The sequence below is a fragment of the Populus nigra genome, chromosome 15 (genome assembly GCF_951802175.1).
Source record: "Populus nigra chromosome 15, ddPopNigr1.1, whole genome shotgun sequence".
Taxonomy (NCBI): domain Eukaryota; kingdom Viridiplantae; phylum Streptophyta; class Magnoliopsida; order Malpighiales; family Salicaceae; genus Populus; species Populus nigra.
Genome location: NC_084866.1, coordinates 1,415,733 through 1,441,631, shown reverse-complemented (window position 1 = coordinate 1,441,631; position 25,899 = coordinate 1,415,733). Strand labels below are relative to the sequence as shown.

The 25,899-nt window shown below is 33.5% G+C and overlaps 1 protein-coding gene across 3 annotated transcripts; it reads right to left on the bottom strand.

Moving 5' to 3' along the window:
• Nucleotides 1-5,220: 5,220 nt before the first annotated feature.
• On the bottom strand, nt 5,221-22,775 carry LOC133674494 (CHD3-type chromatin-remodeling factor PICKLE-like). Of its 3 annotated transcripts, none has more exons than XM_062095622.1 (31): nt 22,634-22,775; nt 22,139-22,288; nt 20,651-20,788; nt 20,405-20,559; nt 19,957-20,118; nt 18,690-18,931; nt 18,475-18,570; nt 18,245-18,381; nt 17,960-18,172; nt 17,774-17,881; nt 16,941-16,991; nt 16,730-16,829; nt 15,705-15,847; nt 15,507-15,610; nt 14,943-15,081; nt 14,651-14,820; nt 14,197-14,263; nt 13,986-14,108; nt 13,438-13,547; nt 13,270-13,351; nt 11,214-11,411; nt 10,333-10,498; nt 10,148-10,253; nt 9,973-10,047; nt 9,453-9,514; nt 9,279-9,355; nt 8,873-9,003; nt 7,204-7,585; nt 6,490-6,625; nt 6,161-6,234; nt 5,221-5,968 (listed from the first exon to the last, which is right to left on the bottom strand). In XM_062095622.1, exons 2-31 carry the CDS (start codon nt 22,283-22,285, stop codon nt 5,468-5,470), a joined length of 4,395 nt encoding a protein of 1,464 aa, XP_061951606.1. In that variant the 5' UTR covers nt 22,286-22,288; nt 22,634-22,775; the 3' UTR covers nt 5,221-5,467. The 3 variants fall into 3 exon arrangements, with proteins under 3 accessions (XP_061951606.1, XP_061951605.1, XP_061951607.1); XM_062095621.1 differs by lacking the exon at nt 22,634-22,775 and adding an exon at nt 22,388-22,537; XM_062095623.1 differs by lacking the exons at nt 22,139-22,288; nt 22,634-22,775 and adding an exon at nt 21,713-21,732.
• Between the last annotated feature and the right edge of the window lie 3,124 nt (nt 22,776-25,899).

The following is a 25,899-nucleotide window of genomic DNA, read 5'->3' as shown; positions in this document are numbered from 1 at the left end:
TGGCATATCATCACCATAATAATCAGTATTTCCTTGTAATCTTTTCAGATGCCTCCTAAATTTCACCCCCCACTTCAAACAAAAAGAGAATTTAATAAGTAAAGATAGAAAGGCCAATGCATCAGGCTCATTGCACATTCATGAGAAAATAACGAGAGAAGGCATCCAGGGACTGTGGAAGCAGGCCAATCCTCACATCAATTCCTGCAGGGTCAATAGGATTCTGCATCAAGTATGCAACCTGAGGGATTGGAGTAACCAATGGAGGTGCATAGGCTGCATCTCCATGTAGAAAACCCACCTTGTGGAATGGCATCCTTGTCCAATCAGAAACTATAGTGAGCTCCTTCAGAGGAGGGATAGTGCCTTGTGGGATAGTGCCTTGTGGCCCATCTAGTGCTTCCATATATGCGTTCACATAGTCACTGTTGACAGAGTTCTTAGCTTGTTTGATCTTCTCTATTATGGCCTCATGGCTTCCTTCCTCTAATTCTCCAGCTGTGAAAGCTACTGAAATGAGTACATAAGCATTGCCACTGAAACCATTAGGCAGTGGAGGCGTCTTCTTGTTCCTTGCGTCCATAGCAAATTGCAAACACACCGTTCTTTCATTCCTCAGTCCTAAAGCCTTGGTCCTTGCCTAAATTATATGATGATTCCAGGACTCCAAAGCAGATAATTATTCTTGATTATTACAAATTATTCTCTTAAGTTGAAGAAGTACTTGTATGAAATTAAATTAATGTTTTAAAATATACAAAGAAAGACAATAAAGTTTAATTATGATATATATATAAATCTTAACTTTTTGAATGAATACATCTATTTATATTGTAATAAGCCTCCAATTTTTGCCTCAAATGACAAATGTATGGATAGATGCTTAATTGAGTCGAAAAATAATGGAGGAAATATCATTTCAAGTTTGTATATTGTTCGGATGATATTCATTTTAAGCTTCTCCATTTGTTGTGTTTGCAACTTGTTGGAGTATATGTCTCTAAAGAAGTGATTGATCTCCGTGAGTGCATCTTATATCCTTTTTGACAATAAATCTCGATAAGCTAATGGAATGAGTGTTTGCATAAACACGTGGTAGTCATGACTATTTATTCCATACAATTTGCAATTTCTAAATTCACCAACCTTGATATGTTCAAGGCATGTCTATCATGAAAATAAAGACTTTTAAGTCATTGGTAGACAAGTAACTGTGCATTCTTATTTAAGATGAAACTGACTTTGAGTTTTGTGACTCGTGACCCAATATAAACCAACTCCATATTTTTACGATAAAAAACAAAGTTATAGCCATTCTAGTCTTGATGTTGTCCTTTTTTCTTTCCCTTCACGTCATAATCATGTTGAAAATATTCTCAAACATATGGAGGAGATTGATCTTCCAATAAAAAAGCTCTCGGAAAATATTTCATTTTACTCAATTATAGGTCAAACCAAAATCAGAAAACTTCTGCTTACTAGATTGAAAACTAAACACAATGTCATCATATTTTGACACCACATTATACAATTCTTCACCTTAAAGAAACAGTGGTAAAACATCATTTTCAACTTTTCCAACAAAGAAGTTTGTTTTGTTCTTTCAGAATTTATGATTTGTTGGTAAGAACTGTCAGTGATAGTAAAAGAAAATGCTTTATTGCTATTTGTTAGAGTGAATGCCTTGTTATTTTTCATACAGTATGGATATGCTAGTTTTTCATGTGCGCTCCAACCATAAACCATTCCATAAGCTAAAAAATTATTGATGGTTCACATCAAAACTGCTATCAGGAAATTTTATTTCTTTGATACATCATAAGTCAAAGCTCCTGATGACCACAACTGCCTCAACCCATCAATCAACGGTCAAAGACAAATATCCATATTTTGACCTGGACTATTAGTACCGGGTATGACCATAGATAAAAACATGAACTTTGACCTTATATACATCCTAATAGAAAGTTGTAAACTGTGAGTATCATCGGCTAACAAGAATAAGAAGAAATAAATGACTCGAATATATTGAATCCGTCTGTACATAACTCAAGATGCATGTTTCTTATCTTTTTTGAAAATTGAGGATGCACACTATTAAAGTGTTTCCAGACTTCTTCATTGGAAGGGTGCACCATTACTCCATCCACCACATCATATGATTGGTGTAATGTCATATACGCAGCAGTCTTTGGTGATGTAAATAACCTCTATAGTATAGGTGTGATTGAGAAGTATCTAAGTTTTTTATGCGTGACAAAAGTCTTTTCCCTGCCAGTTATAACGAGAATGCCACATGTTCTGCACTCAATCAACTTTGTATTTTCAAGGTAGTACAATATACAGAAGCTTGGACACATGTTAATTTTATGGTATCCTAAACTGAGGGGTTTCATCATGGACTTGACAACATAAAAGTTCTCTTTTAGCCTGTTCCCTTCAGGTAAAATGCTTCTCGCCCATTCAACAATTTTATCATATCCAGCCTCACTCAACCCATGATCTGACTTGATGTTGAACACTTGTGCAACAATCAATAATTTACTGTGATTTGTGCAACGATCCCATAATGATTTGTCAGGAAACTTTCAGAAGATAAAAAAACCTAGTTGTTTCTACATTAGGTTCTTCATCTATGATTAGACATCGATCGACATCACTTTAATTTATTTCCATCGTATCCATAATCATATTCCTATAAGGATTACTATTGCCATCTACAACTTTATGCACGTTGCTAGAATCAGAAGTTGACCCAACTAACTTTTCTACCATCATATCATGAGGAACATATGGTTCTCCGTGTGCATACCAACACAAATATTTCTCCATGAACCTTTTCTTATAGAAGATGCATAGTTACAACATCTCGATTGAGAAACTTTTTATTTTTACACTTCTTGGATGAACATTTAATACCCCATCCACTAATATTTTTCGGATTAGATAATGTATAATTAATAAAACCATAAATCCCATTACAATAATCCATCCTCCGCAACCTTTTAGGTGAATCTTTATACATCCATGAACGATAATCCATTATTTATATCAAAACTATATAAAATAATGATGACAACATGCATTAATTAACTATGTTAACAAAATATTTTGCAAAAGTATTGATTTATCTCAAACTTATCCAATCTATTTTAAAAGTACTCTTAATTCATTATCAATTATCTACATAAATTCAAATTTCTACATATTTACCAAAAATTTCAACTTGGCAATAAAATTAAAAAAAAATATAAAACAAACCCATTAAATAAACCATTATTATTTTATCACAAAACACCTAAAAAAAAAATTCGACATAAGTTTCATCAATTTACAAACAAATACAATTTTATAAAATCTAAAATAAACCGTAACATGTACAAATCATAAATCCATACAACAAATTTGTATGAGAAAAAATTATAAAACAAGTAAACACCCAAACAAAATACATATACTAAAAAAAAATATGCAAAAAAATCAACATTTTAAAATGGAGTTCAAATAAAAAAATGGTAGATTTGCTTACTTAAAGTGAAGAATTCTTAATAAAATTTGAATCAAAACATGAATGCTAACAAATTGAGTGTTGTGATGGTCGGATTTGTTGTGAGAGGTTGAATTGTGTTGAGATTAGGGGGAAGGGTGATTGTTTGTTGCATAAAAAAATACATAAGAAAGAAAAAGAAATGGGGAAAGGGGAGAGAAGGGTTGATTTTCAGGTCATAAATTAAATATAACCGATAGCGTTATCGAGGGAATTATTTTGACAGTAACTCCGTTGATCATTTTGAAGGTAAAAATGTTACGTCGCCGTACAATTTACCTTTTTGAATCCCACTATAATACCCTCCGTCATTCTTTCAGTATATACCAATGACTTTTTTTTGTTGGTGTTTATCGATGGATACAAGAATGAAAAATTATGTCGGTAAAGGTCATCGTAATACACCAATAAAGTTTTTCCATTGGTGTTTTTGTTTGTATTTGCCTATTTTCTTATAGTGTTATTTTGACAAAAAAACAATCTATAACACAATGAGTACTTAATAAGTAGTGAGATTATATATATAGGTGTAGGAATCTCTAAGGTTGGCACATCATTCTTTAAGCAAAAAAAAAACCTTGAAGAATTGTTGCTTGTTTAATTACTGACTATTAGTCATATACTAAAAAGCAAAGTAGAAAAGATGTTGGCATTTGATAAGCTTTCGCCTTCCTTGTAAGGCACTCAACTAGACTAGATTATAAACCTTTGTATAATGTAATGAGGCCTCACCCCTATCTTGTTGAGTCATATTCCAAAGAATATTTGCAAGAAATCAAGCAATAATGATATCAATATTCAGCGAAATCCTTTCATCTCATAAAAGTTAATTCTCAATTCATTTTTAGTACTGTTTTTATTAAAGAAGACCGTCTGCAATTCTTCTTCCTAGCCTATTTGAAAGAAGGTTAGCATTGACTTTTTGGTGGAAACACTGGACTTGAGATATTGTTTACGCACTCATATGATCATAGACGATGGAGGGTAGCCTAAACTATTGAAAGATTGAGTTTTAACTTATATTTTAGTTTAATTTATATGAATTTTTAGTTGAGATTTATTAAGCTTTATTTATTAAGTTTGATTTAATTATTGTTGGGTATTTTATTTAGTGGACCATAAACTCAATTGCTTGTTTTAGTTAGGGTTTTAGTATTTATATCCTATTTTTTTAAATATTAGATAGTTTTTGATGAATTAAATAAAAAAATTGTAACGTTGCAAGCTTTTCCAAGCTCTTTTTTTTCTGGCTTTTTCTTTATTTTTTTTACTTTTAATTCTTAACTTTTTTCTCTAAAACTTTTTTATTTCCTGCTTTAATTCTTTTATTCATTGTTTCGCATCACTTCTTTAGTAGAAAAGTTGATCTCCATTCAAGATTGGAAGTAGACTTGCTGTGAGAAGTCCGATTGTAACTAGAGCTTCTACCGGCTTTAGGCTTCTACCGGCTTTAGGCGGGAAAGAAACCCAATTATTAGTAACAGCTGCTTCAAATCCCTAAGAAGAATGGAACAGCAATACATTGCATCACCTTTGAGTGAGTTGAAGCTGTAGCAAAGAAGTGTTATGCATTAAGAAAATGATATTAAATTAACAATCTCGCTTCTAGCAGGCAGCTGAAATGTAGCGGTTTGTAATGAGCTGCATGGTTAGCCAATGAAGTGCACAAAATCTCAAGCAAGCCATGATGTGGTAAATATAAAGAACTATTCGGTGGTTTTTGCAAAAAGAACTGCATGGTTTAAAAGTACTTAAAAGAGTTACAGTTTAACTCGTACTTGTTCTTTGGCTAAAGCCTGTAAAACTAGTTTGTTGCAGCTAAGAGGAACATGAAAAGGTTACAGGTATTCCATTTGTATGTATCAATCTAAAACGATCATCCCCGAGTCCGATTTCTCTGTGGTTTCATTTGGTACAGCATCAGTGTTGGGTGTCATTTTCATTATTCATATCGACCATTCCCACATCCTTTTCAGTTGTCCCTGGTGAACAAGTTGGTTCTTTTGGAGGAGTAACTGGGCATGCAGAAGGTGGAGAATCACTAGGAGATTTACTTGTTTCTTTAACTAGTTCTTCGTTTAATAATGCAATGGTTCCTTGCAATTTTGGCTCTGTTGTTGCATCTTTCATCTCAACAACTTCGGTAGCAGCAGTGGTGTCGTCATTCTCCTTCAGCTGGTCAGATGGTGAATGGAAATCTGCCTGACTGCTCTGTGATTCAGCTTGGACATGTTTGCTTGAACCAAGAGTAGCCTGTTCTGAAGTAGAAGATTTCTGTTGTGAAGGAGAGAGAAATTGATTTATCTGTTCATAAATCGTCTCTAATGGCTGAAGATCCTGTCTCAACTTGAGACTTGCAGGTCGGTCGGTCAAGGATATCTGAATTGATTCATGAACGTTTTGCTCCAACACCGTGCACATCTGCCAGGATAATCAGAAAAAAACATCTTGTTAAATCCTCACATGCCTTTGGCTCATCCACTACCCGGTCCTTGTATGTGTGTGTTGTCTGTCCAATTTTCATCCTAAGTGTTTCCTATCTGACACATGATACAAATTCCCATCCATTGAACCTTACAAGGAGAATTCCAAATGAAATAGCAGAAGATTTACCTTGTTATAAAGCTGAGGTAATGCCAATCTATCGGGATTGTCATCACAAGCAGCTGCTGAAATTTCTTCTGATGCTGCATAGAGAGAATGTTGATCATTCATAAAAGTTTTGATAATTAATCAAACCTATGTCCCCTAAAATATGATTAAAGTGTCGATAATTAATCAGGATATGTTTATATAATATCATTCAAATGTTTTGCCACTCCATCCTGTAGTAATAGTAATTAATAACGAACTCCCCTTCACAAATCTCTCAATTTCTTTTTTCAGCAATCCCTAATTTGGTAATCTGCAGGCTATAATTGATAAAGAAAAAATGAACTTACCAATTGTTTCCATTCGAGGCAACTGGTCAATCATATGAGCACTAATCTCTATGGAGCCTAAACTTGATCTGTCAGCCGCCATTGTTTCACAATCAGCCTCTTCACTTGTAATCTCATTTGCTTTTATATCACCACCCTGAGACAAACAAGGGTGTAAAAGGAACTTGTGGGTCTAGAATCAACTCAAGTATCATATCATTACAAGCACCAACTACCCACTCTGCTTTACTATATGCTCGTCCTCATGAATGTGCTACATAATGCATATCTAATGTCCTATAGTAAACAAGAGTGCAAGGATTTTGACTAGCTCTAAAGATGTGAGGGCATGAATCGAGCCATAGGATTTCCACAAATCAGCCAAAATTCACAGAAAGAAAAAGCAGTGTTGAAAAAGAAAGAAGAAGATTCCACATGTCATTAATACTGTTGCTAAGTGTTGCACATTCTATAGACAAAATTACCGGCTAAATCTAATTGGTAACAGTAGATAAGGCATGCCCAGCAGTGGTCCTCCTCAAAACCGAACTCTCGTTGGAGTTAAGGTGTTCTAGATTGTAAGTTGGGTATTCTTTTTCCTACTATATCAAAAATTGCAACTTATATTTCCTCATAATTGCTTGCATCAGAAATGTTACTCTTTCAAATTTAAAGCTATCTGAAAATGCAAAAATAGTAATAGTACAGGCAATAAAGAAAATGATAATCACTTACAAAGTATTCTTTCTGGTACTCTGCGTAGAGTCCTCTCTCCAAAAGAAGCACTCTTTTCTTAATGAACTCCACCTGTCGTCTCTGCATATCTCTAAAATGAAATAAGATGGATGAATCTTGATATAACTGTGCTTGATTTGCAACATCAGTTGTTCCATGAGCAACATCAGCTGCTGCTACATTTCCAGTACCATTTGCTTGTGTCTGGGTGCTAGGAGCTTCTGCATTATCCATGTTAGAAGTAGAACTGTTTTGTGCTTGAGAAGCAGCTTGTCCAAGGACAGGTAGTCTTATAAAAGGAAGATTCAACTCTTTACAAATGATTTCTTGAACCTTTAAGTCCTTGTCATCAACAATAGCTTGCCATCTTCCATACCCATGCCTAGAATTTTAAAATTAATCATGAGCAGAAACGATCTTCATAAATGAATTAAGAATATATTAAGCATGCAAATCTGGTTCAAATAATAGAGAAAAAACACTTGTGTTTCAACTTGGTGAAGCATCTTTGCATTCATTCCCAAAGCTAAGTGAGAACACCTACTTTAAGAGGAATGGGGTTTTTTTGGCACATTGTTTATAGATTAGGCAGCTTTATTTTTATCTACCTATCATGAGATGTTTGATGTGAAGCATATTGTGATAGTGAAGCGTATTTCTATCAATCCATACAAATGTAAGGATCAAATTACACCAGGTGCATAGCCTAAGCTCTTTCCCATGCCGGATATGCACCAAACATTCATTTTTTTTTATAATTTAGTAGTTCTGATGGAGGGGGTTTTGAATATTTAACTTTCAACCTCCTCTTTATATAAGAGAAACATGGATACAAATCAGGCTGTACCTCAAGCACCAAAATCCTATGCATCACTCTCCTCAAGGTCAAGTCTATTGAAGATGAGGAGCAGCATATCCTATGCATGTGATTGGATTTTATTATTATTTTCTAAAAATCCAATTTATATTTCCATAAGCAGCAATACATCAAATATTTAATTCCAAGATCTGGACCAGATGGGCAACACATAAACTCCAATCAACTTGACGTTTGATGAGAGTGGTGGTGGAACACTGCTAAAAGTAGGTAAGGCATTGTCTATGATGCAATCTGTTAGCTACCACAAAAACTCACATATTGAGATTGAATACTAATTCATTCAACCTTTGAAGCAATGTCCCAAGCATAATATTCTAGCAAGATATCCTTAAAACCCCAATGGTGAATCCTGTAATAATTGTTCGATCTTAATGACACATAGGAAAGTTGCATTTTTTACATATTGAAGACTACTCTGGCAAGACCAATCCATTTCAAAAACATATTCAACTGACCTGAGCACATCTGATCAAATCTATTCTGAAACATACAAGGCAACTAGAGTGCAAGTGAAAGTCCTAAAATGGGCTGGACAATGTTCAGCCTATCCCCTAGTCAAATCTTTAATTTGTATAAAGAATTTAAGTCCTAGTGCGTGCACACTCACATACATTGGGAGATAGAGCACTTAAGAGACAAGCAAACTCAAACCAAGTTAACAAAGCCTCAGCACAAAACTAGTTGAGGAGTAGCTATTTAGAGGCAAATAAAGGCAAAATACAAAAAATATGAATCATATAAAAATTAACAGATAAAAGTGATGTGACAGATGGTAGTGAGAAGGCATACTTCAATACCGCATGAAGTAACAACGAATCATGCTCTTGTTTCCAAAATTTTCCACTCTTCAGGCCTGGGTAGCGCACCATAATGTCATCTGTGTAAAGGAGGCTGCCTGGGTTCTCTGATGCAAACCTTGCCTATCATTCCCAAAAACACATCAAAAACATCGAATAATTGAATCATTTGACCAATGGAAGTAACATGCTTGGGTACAATTCCTTTTTTCTTATCTTAGCACATGCATAAGGAAAGCATACACAAGGAAAGCACTCATGTCATGCCTTTTCTGCTTTGAGCACCTTTGAAAAGGCAGGCCCAAAAGGGGGAAGGGAGGAAAGGGGAGACCAGATACAAAGAGTAAAAAGAACAGAAGGAAAATTAAAGAACCAAGAATTTCAACTTGCAGACTCACCTTATCCCTTATCAAAAGCAGGACAGCAATCCTAATAAGTACATCTTGTATTCTAAGACCCTCTTTAGGAACACCATCTACAATCAAGATCATAGATGGTGAACAAAACAAACAAAGCATATTCACAGCACAAAAAATACACAAAATAAAAGCCTCTGTGTGAAGATCAATCACCTGAAAAATGAGGTGAGTCCGATAGATCTTCCGCTATATGTGTCAAGAATAATCTTCCATAACTGAAATCAAGGGGTGAAAATACCATCTATGAAAACACAATAAACTTGGACATAAAGCATTAAAGTTGGCCCAAAATAATAATAATAATAATAAAACAATTGCTAGAACTCTTTTAGCACTTGCAAATATGTAAGAAAACAATAGTGTATTGACAAGATCGATCTCTAATATGTATATATAGTAATAGCAAACTCTTGAGCTTCCTTGATTTACATGAAATTGAAGAAAATACATACTTGATAGTTTCCAAAAAAAATCTATTCTTTTTGCCTTGAAACTAAACAAGTGTATCTTCTAGCAACTACAAGTGCATGCATACAAATGTCATCCAATCCAAACCAAAAAAATAAAATGCAATAAGATGCAAGATGTGAGTCATGTGACAAAGATGATGCTATTATTAAAGTTTTAGAACATTAGATTGCTATAAATAAAAGGTAAAGCTGATGTTCAATACTTTTCTACTTCTTCATATGTCTTCTGTTTCAAACGAGGGGCAAACTCCTTCCAGTCATAGTCTCCGACCCCATACCTGCAACATAAAATTTATGTGGAAAAGCCAGTGCAGATGCATTTTAAAAATTTCATAACCCCAGGAGCAAAATTCTTCTTTTCTTAAGGTGGGAATTAACCTCATCAAAATTTGTACAAATGCAGCCCTCTGATTTTGATTAAAACCCAATACTCTAAATGATCTACCTTCACCTTCCATCAGAGGAATTGGCTCCATATTATCCACTGCAAACAAAATCAGTATAACATCAATTTCTTATCACTGAATCATTAGAAACAAACCAGGAAGGAAAAAAAACACTACCTCGACCCTTCTTCTTATAAGGCCTTTTTAATGTCTGAATTCCAGATGTCTGAATTCCAGATGAAGTTGTTTCACCATCAGTCAGCTCAGCTTCATAGTTATCATCCTCGCCATCAGAGCTTACATCTTCTAGACCAGCAAGGTCATCTTCTTCAACAGAGACCATCTGAATCAGTTGAAAACAAACCAGTTAATCTCATTTCCAAAGTCTCAAAAATAAAAGTGCTCTGTACTATTCAAAGATGCCAAAACATATGAACTAGTTAACATTTTTAAGCCTACAAACACTTCTTAATCAAAATTTGCTACAGAAGGTCAAAATAACAAATCACTTTAAGTCATCATCTTCAAAAGAACTATCTTACAGCGTAATTGGAAAATAGGATATGGGGTTGATGTCAACTCAGTTCTATTTTCGAAACTTAATTCTAGCACTTGGGAGGCTGGATTTGTTAAAACATTTATTTCTACACCCTAATAACATTTGAATTCTGACCCAAAAGAATCATATACTTTTGCATGGATGGGTCCCACACCATGCCGCGGTTATACCTTCAAAAAGAGTCCTTTTTTTTTGCAATTTCACCCTTATGCCCTTCACTGTTAACAGGAAAAAAAAAAAGGAACATGCAAACAGGAAATCTTGAACTACCCACTTGAAGACAAAAGTCACTTGAAGCAAATTCAATTCCACCTGAACAAGATTTATACCAAACACATATGCTTTACTGTTAAATTGATTTGAATTTAATTTTTAACCAAATTGGTTCCAAACTGGCTGTAAGTGAAACATACAGTCTCATGCCAAGTAAATTTAACTCCTCGATGATAACAAGCAAATGTGCTTTCCAAAATATGGTAGAAAGAGGATACAATAATACCTGCTTACGGCTTCTCTTTCCTTTGCCCAAAGCATTAGACTCCTCGATTTTGTGCACTTCATAACTGTCTTTTAGCAAGTCCTCCCAATAGTTTGTTTTTTCAGAATTGCTTATGGTAGATTTAGTTTCCATTGCTGCCTTTTGAGCTTCCTTCTCTGCTGCAGCCTCTGCTTCGTCAATATACTCAAAATTTGCAACCTAAAACACGCAAAAAAATGTTTTCCAATCAGAAACATTTCAGATACTTGTAAATCAGGAATCAGAAAGAACAGAACACAGGAATAAAGAGCCTGCTCCGTTTTATGAATAACTTGTAATAACAATTACAGATGCAATCTTCAATATATTATTTTTACACTGACTATTTTAAATAGAGCCGAATACTCAAACTATAAACAACTCATGACACAAGCACTGTATCTAGGAATCACTGTACTCATGATCAAGAGTTCAGCCATTCGTTGACTTAATACAATTTCACCTATGACATACTGGAGATGAGTTTCAAATGATGGGTGGCTTTGGCATCATCATTTAGAGAGAGAATCTAGGAAAGATAAGATCTGCCACGAGGATCTAATTCTTAAGCAGCCCCACTGTACCAAAAGACCTTTGCTCTCAATGATCTACCAAAATTTCTTAAATGAAACTAGAAAACATTCACAATATTCCTCTTGTATAATATCTATGTATATAAGAAACAACATTATCAAAACCTGCAGCCTTAGAAGACTAAACCCCATGGAAATAATTTGCACAATCAAGAGCACTCCCAATATAGTTCAGACCTTGCTCCCAAAGAAAACCAAACTTCTAAAAAGTCTTATGATAAAATTCTCAAGTAATGCAAATGCAGATTTGAAATTGAAACTCAATTCATTTGAAATCCACTAACCCCAAAAATCTAATTACGATTTTGACCACAGTAAGACAATTCCAGACACACAGGGTGGGTGGTTCTTCATCTGTATTGAAAGAAAGCAACAGGTCATAAATGTTTAACAAAGGTTTAGATTTTATTTTAATGACTACAATTCCAATTATTCGTCCAATTTGGCAAGTGTTTAAACTGAAAGACTGCATATATGGTAAGAACAGGCCTTATGATAAGTATCACAGATATAACCCAAACAGAGCATCTGCAGAAAGGGAAATCATAAACAATGTATTTTCTAGACCACAATTTTAATCTTAATTGGCACTGGTCATTATAAGCATAACATAAGCTTTTCTTTGTTCTTTCTGAAGCTTGGTGCAGAGGCACCCCAGGGTCTTTGAGCATTCAGTGAGACCAAAAATCATGCTGACAGGTGGAACAACCACGAAAAATCCTTGGGGTTGGCCACCAAGGGGTCATGGCGAGTTCAACTCTATAGTAACAGAAAATTTACTTAGAACAAGTTTGGTTTATGTTTCAAGAAACAGTAATCACAAGAGAACGCGCTAAATTTACTTATCACGTTCAAAATGGAATAAGACTTGAAATTGTAGAAATCTAAATCACAACACTAATGAATAAGAGGCAAGTATATAAAGAGTCCAACAATCATGGTTGGATACCTAGAAAGGATGACTAGGTAAATGCTGGAAAACATAAAGACGATGAAAAGGCATCCAGAGAAGCTACATGAACCAGATGAATATTGAGAATTTCTCTGTAGGCAATGTAATATGGATAGTGGATGTTAACTAATCTGCCTACAATAGCTAAGACTAATAAAAAACAATGTGGAATGTGGTGAGGAAGATAAAACACGTGATGCAAAATTTACTTCCCTTGCATTATGCATCCATCACACAGACTAGGCTAGTCCACAGTTTTTCTTCCAACAGGCAATCATAGTTTTCATCTTTTAATGCCATCAATCAGAAGTGTGAGATAACATGTGTGGAATAAAACTGTCTAAAGTCTACATGGGAAAGGAAAAACAATTGCTAAATAGAGAAGGCTTATTCTATGGCAGTTACAGTGGAAGATTGAGTACTATAGAAAATCACCACAAAGGCACCTCAACAGATAACAGAAAAAGACATTATAGTATTAAAAAGAAAAAACCTTAAACGCCTTTAAAAATCCATCTTCCTCTTCATCATCCAATGACGTTTCTTCATCTCCAATTTGTTCACGGTCAAGTAATCTATTGAAGAAACAACATAGACTACAACTTTTAGCAAACAATTAAATTTATAAAGCACCAAGATACTAGCAGTCAAAAGAGTTTACCGATGTATAGCAGCATCGTCATAGTGAATTTGACGTGATTTTCCTGCTTCATCATTCTCATCAGCAAAAAGCTCCTTTGAACCATATCTTATGATGTCATCTAGCTCTTCCTAAAATAGAATCATAATCTTTTAAGTTTTTTCTTAAAATTTTAAACCCACTCAGCTACTTTTTTTTTTCACAATATGATTTCTACAACTATCTTGTTTTAACTGCCCAGCTAATATGCCTGCATAAAGAATCTTGCAAGCTGTACACCATAAACACAATAACCAGCATTTTCTAAAGAACTAACCACTTTAGCCAAGAAAAAGAAGAAAAAAAATCTGCTGATGAGTATGCAGTGCTCTCAGTATAAGTTCAGCATAGATCATATCTGTTGAGTTTTTGCCCCTAAATCATACTACGATATTAATAATAGTTAAATTGTGACATCTCTGATCAGAAACTCTAATCATAACTTTCATTTAATTTAGCCCACACAAGCAACATAAGTCTACTGCCACACGTACAACCAAAGGCCTTGACTAATGAAAAAAGATTATTACTTGGTTAATATTTTGTGCCTTAAGCCTCCCAACAACAAGGTGCTCTAAAACCATTTTCTTCTTAGTCATCTGCATCATCCGTTCCTCAATAGTTCCTCGGGTTATGAGCCTATAAATCATTACCTGCAACACCAAAACAACACTACAATGTAAAACAAACAAACAAACAGCAACAGAAGTTATCTATGAAAACTTGAGAATAAATTTTAACCTTGTTGGTTTGCCCAAGTCGATGTGCCCTAGCCATTGCTTGAAGATCAGCATGAGGATTCCAATCACTGAAAAGCCAAGAATAATATGTCCAGTGAATTGAAACCAACAAAGGAAAAAAGAAGCAGAAAATCATCACAACCCCACAGAAAAAATTGCAAATCTAGAACTTTTGAGTTTCAAAATCCCCAGCACTGGAAAAAAAAAGTGATCTTTTAAAAACATAGCCATTAGAGACGTCAGTAAATTTAAATGAGCACAGTGATAGTGCCAACTTTTGACTTAGTCAAATTTTAAAAATTCATAAAACACCAGATCACAGTCACCTTATATTTTATTACCATCATACCACCCTTCAACCACATAACTACTACTCTACCGACATTTCCATAGCACCAGCTTTCTCATTATCACTTGAAAAGGGAATACTAAAGCAGAAAATGAAAACACTCAACCTATCATATATAATAACTGTATCAGCAGTAGCAAGATTTATTCCCAGTCCTCCAGCTCTAGTTGAGAGAAGAAAGCAAAATCTTGAAGAATTTTTGGCATTAAATCGATCTATGCGTATTTGTCTCTCAGCTCCACCAACCTTTCCATCTATCCGTTCATATGTCCATTTCTGACCACAGAAACAAAATAAATGATAAAATACTGGATCAAATTAGTGTATATCTGAACAACCTATCACTGCAGCAGCCAAATACAGATACAGGATGGATCATAATAAGAAGATGCCAATACCTTATGAGTGCAGTAATCTTCCAGTAGGTCCAGCATGTGCTGAAATTGTGAGTAAATGAGAACTCTATGTCCTTGTTCTTTAAGTCTCACCATCATTTTGTGCAACAGTTGCAATTTCCCAGAAGTTTCCACGAGCTGCCTGCCACATAATAAAACAAGAACAAGAAGCACAAAATAAATCAGGAAATAATACAAAGTACTTTGAAAAGAGTCTTTATACACACTGAAACAACGGAGAACAGAATCATATTTCTACAAGAACAAGCATAGGAAGCCAAAACTGAAATGAAACATCAGAAGAACAATCCACTGCCTCTCAAGCAAAGAACACAGGCTGAGAATATAAGATAAGAATATGTCCTATCGTAATGTCAAGGTACCACATGCATAACTGGACACATACATGTGTAAATGCACATGTGAATGCAATTGCACAAGCACAAAAAAAGTATGAATATGTAGAATTAAATTAAGCACTTGAAAGATTCATTGCATGTGTAAATGCACATGTGAATGAAATTGCAAAAACACCAAAGAGCAAATACATAGAATAAAACTGAGTACTTGAAAGATTCATTGGTGTCTTCTATATCTGGTTCCACTCCTTCTAACATATAAGGATGACAACAGAGTTTGCGCAATTCCATAACCACATTGATAAGAGAAATCTGGTCAAGGAAGATCCAGGGAAAATAACATGTTAGGTTGAAATACACTAAAGTAGTTAAAGTATCTTTATTTCTCTACAATAATAAATTGCACCTGTGCACCGCCACGTCGAGTCAGTATTTGATAGTTACGAGTCAGAATGGCCTTGTAATATTCCTTCTGCTTACTACTTAGTTCAACACGTAGAATGAGTTCCTTCTTTGGAGGTAGTTCCTTCATGACATCCTTCTTCACCCCTATAAGAGCATCACAAATTTGCATCCACATTCTCATCAATACTAAAATTTTAAAGAAAAGGGAATGAAAGCCATCTTTTGCTACAGAAACCATAGCTGCAACAGGCCAGAAAAGAGAGAGCAAGAGAGAAAGAGAGAGAGCCCTTAAAATTGCATATTTAACAATTGAAAGGAAAAAAGAAAAGCTAATGGAGCAAATAAAATAGACAGGGAATACCTATTTCATGGAAAATAACTTGTCACCCAACTTGTCATAATAGTTCTACTACAAGAAAAGTTTTTCCTAAGATCCTGCATTCATTACTTTTACATTTGTGTTCCTTTTCTTGCAAAAGGAAACAGGGTGAAACCATAAGTGATTCAGAATACGGGACAAAACAAATAAAAAAAGAAAAAAAGCGAGGGTGCTAGCAAAAATCAAATCAACTCTGTAAACTCAGCCCCTTAAAAGAAATGTGGAAAAATTTATCGCTTCAATTGCAGAGGAAAAACAAAAACCAAGTAACTTTAATGTGCTGACAAGTGACGAAAGAAATGAGCGAAGATTACTAGGAGACATGTTTTTCAGATGGTTTCTGTGTTATGAATAACAATCTATATATTAGTTCATGATGGGAAAACTCCAAAAAGAACTGTTTGAGAAAGTAAGACCCCAAGAGAAATCAAATGCTTAAACAGAACTATGGAGGCATCCACAAATAGTCTGATAACACTTCATTTGGCACCTTCATGTCCAAAGAAAAGGCAGAAAAGGTCCACGGTCAACATAAAAGAAAAATGATAATAATCAATGCACCAAATATAAATCACATATATCAATAGCTCTGGGAATCCAATTAATCAAATGAAGTACATGTCAAATGGAAAAGTTAGAGATTTTACTTCTAAGGAGATGGGGAGCCAACATTTTATGAAGTCTCGATATCTGCTCCTCTTGATTTATATCCTTAAACTCCTCTTGGAACTCTTCTAAACTCGCAAACTGCAAAGATTAAACCAATATGAAGAAAAGGCTCTTTCAACTTATCACCAGGCTCTTATAACCTATCATGATCTAACTAAAATCATATGCAAAGCTGCACATTGTACTAACCTTCCCAGCATCAAGGAAATGCATGAGCATGAAAAGTTCATCCAGATTGTTCTGAGCACAAGTCAAATGAGTGCATAGGTTAGTAAATTCAACAAACTCATATGTAAACAGTATTATTAAGTGGTAGAAAATCCCATAAGGCAAAAGCAAGCAAATAAAGCTAATTAGCTATTCATTTAATGATGGGAGGGCACTGCATTTTACTTTCTATCCAGAGTTTGCAATCTAAATATTTGACTCTAAGCCAATACTGTGAAAATTAGCATGGCATGCATAAAGAACTTGCAATACTGAAGCAATAAGATGATTAAAAGCATCATATTATAGATATGTGCACATAAAAACTGAAGATAATGATAAAAATAAAGTGCAAACAAGAAGAAAGAAACTAAAACATGCATTCATATTGTGTTGCAAAAGTGCTAATTGATTAGACAGACTAAATCTGCCTATCTGCCAGTGTTTAAATTCAGCAAGCTAACTTTACAACATGATAAAATCAGCAAGATACTCCCTCAAATGCTCCAGTGGCAGAGCATCAAAACAAATGCATGTTAATCAAAAGAACGCTGAACAAGCCTCTCAATTATTGCCGTAATCAGTGGTTTCATACCCAGTGATTTTGCTTAAAAAAATACAAAACCAGTAGGAATCAAGAGAAGCATAAAGGCTTTTACATCATATAATAGGTTTACAAACATAGGCATACAATAAAGTATTTTTATTTTTCATTTTTGTTCTGATGTTGGTATTTATTATATGCAAGCACTATTCTCTGGCAAAAGCAATAATCTTAAGTCCATGTGATTCAATTGCATCATTAGAAAACAAACCTGAAGAGGGGTTCCAGTCAAAAGCACACGATGGTTACTATAGTACTGCTTCATCGAGAGAAACAATTTTGAGTCCTTATTTTTTAGACGATGACCTTCATCAACAATCTACAAGTAGATGTCAATGTTGAGTAGCCATAACATGCAGGGGACTAGCATTGTACTCGTTAAGTTGTAGAATGTTACCATGCACTCCCACTTTATTGGTTTCAGCGATGTTGTGTCTAAGTTAATCATCTCATAAGATGTTAGAAGCACATCAAATTTTATTCTATCTTGCTTTTTTTCAGTGACAACTAGACCAGATTTCTTTTTCTTGATCTTCTTGTGCTTCTTGGTGTAGTAAAATTCATATTCCCTAATGACAGCACGAGCTTGTGCAGAGCCAACATACATAACCTGTACAAGAGAAACTTCCACTCAGTGTTCCTTACCAATGAGTAAGATAACTAAAGAGTTCCATGTACATACAACATTCATTTGAGGAGCCCATGTTGCAAATTCACGTTCCCAGTTTCGCAATGTTGAAAGTGGAGCTACTACCAAATGATGAGAGATGCCTTCTTCAAAAAGAGATGCTAAAAATGCAATACTCTGTATAGTTTTGCCTGTAATCAAACAAAAATAGAAAAAACATGAATACATTGGGAAAAACAATGAAAAGCTATCAGTGCAAAAGAAAAAACACAAGCAAGACTCACCAAGGCCCATCTCATCAGCAAGTATCACATGTGTTTGTTTGGACCAAGAAAAACGTAAGAAGTTCAGCCCTTCTAGCTGATATGGATGCAATGAGCCTTCAATTACAAGAACAGGAGCACTTGGGAATTAACAATAATCAAACCAAGTAAATATAATATGAACAAGCATGCCAGGTTTTCAAGAAAGTAGAAAAACATCAGATGGAATGATGTACCTCCAGAAAGAAATTCAGGACTGTGTTCATACTGTTGAAATTCTTTTGATTTCTTCTTTGAATCAGTAGCATCTTGAAGGCTGCTCTTTTGCTTACTCGGTTTGTGAGACCTAGACTGAATTCTATTAAATCTTTCTATTTCAGGCTGGAATGTAGATACATCTGATTCAAATTCCCAATAACATTCATCATAAGGAAGTTCCTTGTACTTCACAAGATATTCCTTCTCACCCTCAACTCCCCTGAAGCACGCAACAGTGTCACATTCGTGAATCTTGTGACAGAATCAAACAATTTAAGAACAAAAGTAAAATAAAGAGAAGAAAAAAAGGCTAAAATAGCATATCTAAACAGCAAAGCACACCGGTATTATCAAGACATGCAGCCCATGATAAGAGGCAACTGCATATTATAAATGGAAAATTTTCACTCTGATGCTTTTATGCTTTTATCTACAATTAATGATTTTAAAGTTCAAGAAATGGGATGCATATAAGAAATACCCCTTGTAAAGACAAAAGAACATTAAAAAAAAAATGCATAAAGCCATAGTAAAGAGGTTCCAAAATAGGATGATGGCAACAGGGGGAACAGATAGCCATGTAAGATGAGCATCCCTTCAAAATCCCAACTATTCTGCTGAACTACCCTACATCCAGGGAAAGATCCAAGGATTAAAAGTTCCATCCCAACCCCCCTTAAATATAACAAAAGGTTGATATTCTTCAAGATGATATTTTTATTTTATTCCTAAATGAACAGTTGTTTCTTTTTTCTTCTAAAAAGATTTTTCTCAAAACACTTAACTCTTCATGTGTGAACAATTTTCTCCCTCTACCTCAAAAAATGAAAGCATCTGATCCACCAGTTTCATCCCTGAAAAGAAAATTTGTCTTTTCCCCCAAAATAACTCAATCCTGGGTAGGTCCCTAACCACGTTTAATCTTAGATATGAAATTGTTACTTGAACAGTAAGGATAATTCTTTCCAACAACAAAATTCTGGTAAAAAACATGCATGTTAGTTGTTGTATTAGCAAACTACTTGTCTGTCTGCATTTTCTCATATATAATTAGAGCATAGAAGGCACATACTTTTAATAGTGAACTCCATTCCATAGATTTCAAAATTCAACAAAAAACTTCATAGAGCATTTCCCCATTTCATCGTTTTGTAATCAGCCATAAGGAAAAAAAATGCAGCATAAAATCAAAACTATCATATTTTGTGTGCGTGTTTGATGCATTAAAGTTTCAGATGAGTCAACCTGCAAGCAAGAATTCGATCAACAGTTGTCCATTCAGGTCGGATAGCAACAAAGTCATCCTCAGAGTTATTGTTCGATGCCATTTGACGATTGAAATTGTTTACTTTAGTCTTCAGACGAGGATTTGACTTGAAAGCTTTTAGAAACTCTTTCTCAGGTACCCTGTAGGGAGTTGGGACGAACAAGGAAGGAAACCAGAAAGGAAAAAAACCAGCTAACGCATGAGCAAGCGATGCCTAATAGGCAGGAAAAAGACAACATTGAACAAAAAAACAAGAGAACATCATACAAAAGTCGAAATGGATTGTGCTACAGAAACACACAATATAAGGCATGTTAGCATGGAGGGGAACTTGAAAAGATTATAAAAGGGTTTGCAAAACTAACATATCATTTTACAAGCAATTGTTCTACCTGATAAAATTGGAAACCATATAAACAAAATTACCAAGTGCAATGTAGATAAGATAAGCCTTTCCACTTCACAAGATACTGTTTTACAAAAATTTGCTTTGAGCCTAGCTTAGAGGCATCACTATCATCAGCTACGGTAGGGCGCATTTCACTGTCCAATAACTTATCAATATCATTCAGAGGGCTAACCTGCAGACAAAAGAATGGTAATTGTAAGCTTTGAAAAGCATAATGTTTTGTGAATTAAACAAGAGTACCCATGAGTTCCAAGGAATCATACACATTCAGGGCATCTCCAATTGCTAGGAAAAGGAGCTTTTAGTGGTGGAAGCAGACACTTGGGATGGTAAGCATAAGTGCAAGTTTCACAATTCAGAAGATTCTCACTCTCTCCGCAAGCTTGACAGGAATCCTCCTTCTGAATAAGAGGCAAGAAAGCAGAACTATTAAAGAGACATAAAGTTTATGAAATTTGCAATGCTAAGAAAGACAATCATGAGAGGACAACCAAATCACAGCATCTATGTTCACTGTAAACATGTGTGGGAGCATGGACATGAGAGATGTTTCAAAAAATCAGATATATATTCTGCCAAATGTTTAAAGCATTATTCTCCATCAGTTGTTTTGAAGCCTAAAGGCCTCAAGCAGCTAAACACCTAAGCCGTAATTTCTTCTCGCTCTTGTGCATTGTATTACATTGCACTATGTTCCACAAATACATCATTATTTTTTATATCAATTTTTAGAAATATGCATTTATATTCTCAGCCGTAGTAAACTACTTTCCAGTTCCATCATCATAATCATTAAAGTTGAAGGATTAACATGACAACTGATGAAGGCTTGTTCAGTTAACCTACAAAATAAATCCAATGAAATCAAGAAAAAAGAACACCAAATACATGATTATAGAATGGAGTCCGGGAATCAATGAAGATCACCCACGAAAAGGCCCAAACAAGCTTACAATTTCATAAACCATCCCAAACCAGAAAAAAGAGCAAAAAGCTGGTGGAAGTACGAAACTACTCAAACCCAAGAAGGTTTCAATTCTCAATTTTGACAGGCTGTGCCCCTCATCCACAAGAGAAAGGGCACTGGTAAAAGTAATGCAGTGAAAAAAACATCTCTAAATAGAGGATGTACCTTAAAATAGAACCATCTAACTCAGAGCAACTTAGACATGACCATGATTTCATCAGGCCAAGCACTAGACCATATATATATACATATATATATATATATAAACACTAATGGAAAAATCCATGTGACTAACAACAGCCACAGGACAACAAAATTGTATAATTTTTTCTTAGTTATTTCCACAGAACATAGTTACCTCCACTCAGAAATCCCTGACCAAAGCCATCCCTTTATTTCCTCTGTTAACTAGCCCATGCATCTAAGGCAGCCTTAAAAACATCATCAAAACATCCTTAAGAATAACAACTCAGCCACAATCCCGATCCTTTTACATGATAATATCGAATAAAATTTCTTTTCGTGGGAATTAAACTCCTTCCCAGAATTCAAAACTAAATATAAAAAATAAAATGCACAGAATTCACCTTAAAACCATTAAAAAAAAATCCTTCAAAACACATCAAAATGTTTGAACCTCAACTATCTTAACTTCCAGATGAAACTGTAAAACATCAAACTCGGTAATTAGCCTCGAAAAGAAAAGGGAAAAAAACAATTATCATTCAGCATTAAAGACAGTACACACTAACCTACGAAAGAAGTAAGAAGAAAAGAAACAAACCGCATCATCCCTGACAAGTCTTTCAATTTTCTCCTGGGGTTTTTTAGCTTTCCCAGAAACAAAATCAGCATCATCATCTGATTCATCCAAGTTATAAATTGGCCTCCTTTCTGATCTAACACGTAGCCTCTCCACTAAGCTACTCATTTCCTGCAACCAAAACAGAAAAAACAAAGACATGGCATTATTAAAACCACAAGCTCAAGAATCATAAACAAAACAAGGAAACCAAGAGTGCAAGAAACCAACATGACACGTGCACCAATTCATGCAAGAACAAAATCACGAACCACAAGAACAAAAACCCACTTGATAGAGAATTATCAACATTAATCACCATTTCAATAATTAATGAGTTTCTGGGTCAGTAGTTATTGAAGTAAAGTGTGTATCTTTATGCGTGAGGTCTTTAAAAGCAAAGATGGCAAATGGGTTTTAACTCTTTTCAAGGAATTTTTGCCAAATAGAAGTTTAGAGTGAGAGAGAGAGAGTTACCGGAGGATGTGGAGCACCAACGTAGTAAAAATCTCTGCCTAGACCCAAAGAAACACCAAAATCGGAGTTTGGGCTAGACAGACAAAACTAAAAAGACGGAGGTTTATAAGCGTCAATTATGTTGTCACCTAAGACAACGTTTTTCCTTAATGTTTTTTAAACATGAAGTACTGTTTATATAATAACCAAGGAGTTGCATTTAAGCCCCAAAAAAAAAAAGATTAGTGTTATTGTTTTGCAGCAAAATAATCAAGGTTGAAAGGTATACCTTACATCAACTTAACATATATGACTATTCATCCTATTACATTGTTCTGTTTAAAAAGGGGTAGCCATGGCTATATAATTGGGAAGCCCTTTATTTTTATATGCTAGAAATGAAAATCATAATAATTGAACTAACCTTACCTTATAAAAATAAAATACTATATACATAATGTTTTTTAATTGGTGCCACTTTAGAAACTTAACAATAAACAATTGTTTTTTTTATTTATAGCAATAATACATGATTTGTCTTACATTTTTTTATTGAATTAATGAGAATTGTTGACTTTTAATATATTTTGAAAGATGAGTATTTATTTAATTTCAGTGTCTAGTCTCCTTCTATGAACTTTAAATTGTTTCTCTTTAATTTATATAGTTGTTAAAACTAGTCTATTTTATATGCATGTTTACATAAAATTTTGTATAATAATCAATGAGTTGCATTTAAGCTCACGAAGGAAAAATTATTGTTTGCTATTTATCAAATTATCTTTATGTGTCTAGGGAGGGAGGGTTGGAATCAATAGCTTAAGAGGTATGTTTAAAGTATGGTTGTTTTTTAAATAGCATATTGATGAAATCATTAAGAGCATGTAAAATTTATTAATGTGAATATGGAGATTTAATAACTTGGGAAGTGATTTCTTTATTTTATTAAGTAAGAGTGAAATTATGTTTTTATATTTTTTTATAACAGAACTATACTTTGTTTCTCTATCTCCTTCAACATTACGTCAGAATCTTGTCATTCAAAAATAATTTCAATGATAGATAAAGCTACATCTATCATATATCAAAAACAAAACCCTAATTTTTTTCAAGGGTTGCTAAGTATAATAGGCTATTGTTAACCCTACCATATAGAGAAAACTAAAAAGATAGTGGTTTATAAGTGTTAATAATGTTATGTCATCTAAGATGTTTTACTTAAGGTTTTTTTTAACATTAAATCTTATTTATATAATAACCAAGAAGTTGCATTTAAGTCCACAATGAGATATTAGTGTTTATTAATTATAGGATTACTCTTAGGTGTATGACAGTCGAATCAAAGGGGTGAGATGGTTTTTATGGAGTTGTATAAGTTTTTTTTTAATTTGGATAGTGTTCGGAACTATGATATTAGTGAGATTAATGAAAAAAGATAAAGTTCGTTAATGTTGATTTGATGATTTAACTAATTGAAAAATAATTTTTTTATGATAAGAGTGAAATTATGTTTCCATATTTGGTAATAAAATGACAGGAGTTTTTTGTTGGTATCCATATCTAATTTGACAAGGAATTAAGTGAGTTAACTATAAGAAAGTTAATCGTTATTTCATTTTAAATAATTGGGTTACATAATTGGGAAGCCCTCTATTTTTATATGTTAGAACCAAAAATCATAATAATTGAAACGCTAACTTTACCTTATAAAAATAAACTATTAAATATACAATTTTTTTTATTGATGCTCTTTTAGAAACTTAACAATAAACAATTTTTTTTTATTTATAGTAATAATATATAATTTGCATTACATTTTTTTATTGAGTTAATGAGAATTATATGTTGATAATGCAATTAAATTTGACAAGAGTAAGTAAGCTAACTTTTAATATGTTTTGGAAGATGATTATTGACCTGATTTTAGTGTCTAGCAAGAGTTAGAAATCATCTATTTTACATCAACAACAAACAATCATGTTTGTTTATTTGTACATGAAAGGAGCAGGGTGAAATTTAATTTATTTCTCGCTAATTAATATCGTGTTAGAATTTGTCTGTTTTGTGTATGTGTACAAAAAATCATGTATATTAATCAAAGAGTTGCATCTATGCTCACAAAGAAAGCATAGTTTAAAATATAAGCTATTAAAATATAAGCTCGTTGCTAAAAATACATTTGATGTTCAATATTAATCAATCAATTATTAAATTGAGAAAAAAATATTTAACTTATTTAATTTAATTTAATTTTGATTAGGATTATGATTTATATTTGAGCTAACATATTAGAGGACCTAATAAGTCATACATATAAAGAATCATGAGTAAGAAATTAATCTAGAATGATTAATCAAGTATGACTTGATTGTAAATTTTAGAAATTAAAAATTATAATAAAATTTATACAAGAGATTACAATTCTAGACTTAAAAAAATCAAGTAGGGACTTGAATTAATAAATTTATAAAAGTATCATGAAATAATATATCTGTAATATTTTTTAGAGGGTAAAGTGATATTTTATCATTTATAGGGTTATCAGGTTTTTTGATAAATAATATGTTATGTTTCAAAAAAAAATTAACACATAATATATGATACAGAAACACCTAAAAACACAAAAAATGCTAATACTGAAGACATAATAATCTCTCTCTTCTAAAAAGGTTTTAAGAGATCTATTATATGTATGAATTACTTACTATTATTGATTGGATAATTAAATGACTTGTAATTTACGACAACTTAGCATTGAAGAATTGATCAAACCTCGAAAAAAAAAATAATCTTCAAATAATTTTCACTCAAATCCTAAATGACCCTTAAATTATCTAACAGGGTCCTTGAGACTTCCAAAAAAAATTTAAATTATTATTTCTTCTATATTTATGTGTGTAGAAAAACCCAATACTAAATATTATGTTGGTTAAATAATGCACCCTTAAATAGGATAAAAGTCACTCAAAATTCGATATCCTCTTAGGTTCAATCTTGGACTAATATCATGAGTTAATGAGGACATCATATATTTAAGAGGATAAGAATGAGATGCCTTGTTTTTTTACGTTGATTGGTGATGAGAAAATTAAATGGTATATAAAGAATGTTTGAAAAACTTATATGCAATGAAGAATTCCTTTTGGGTTTTAATGATAATAATGGAACTTAGTGTTATATTTGTATCTTTTATAATTATTAAGTTTAGTTAATAAACATTGTCTTTAAGCATATAAACACCTAATATAATGACATCGGAATCTTAGTTGGAAGGTGTTATATAAATA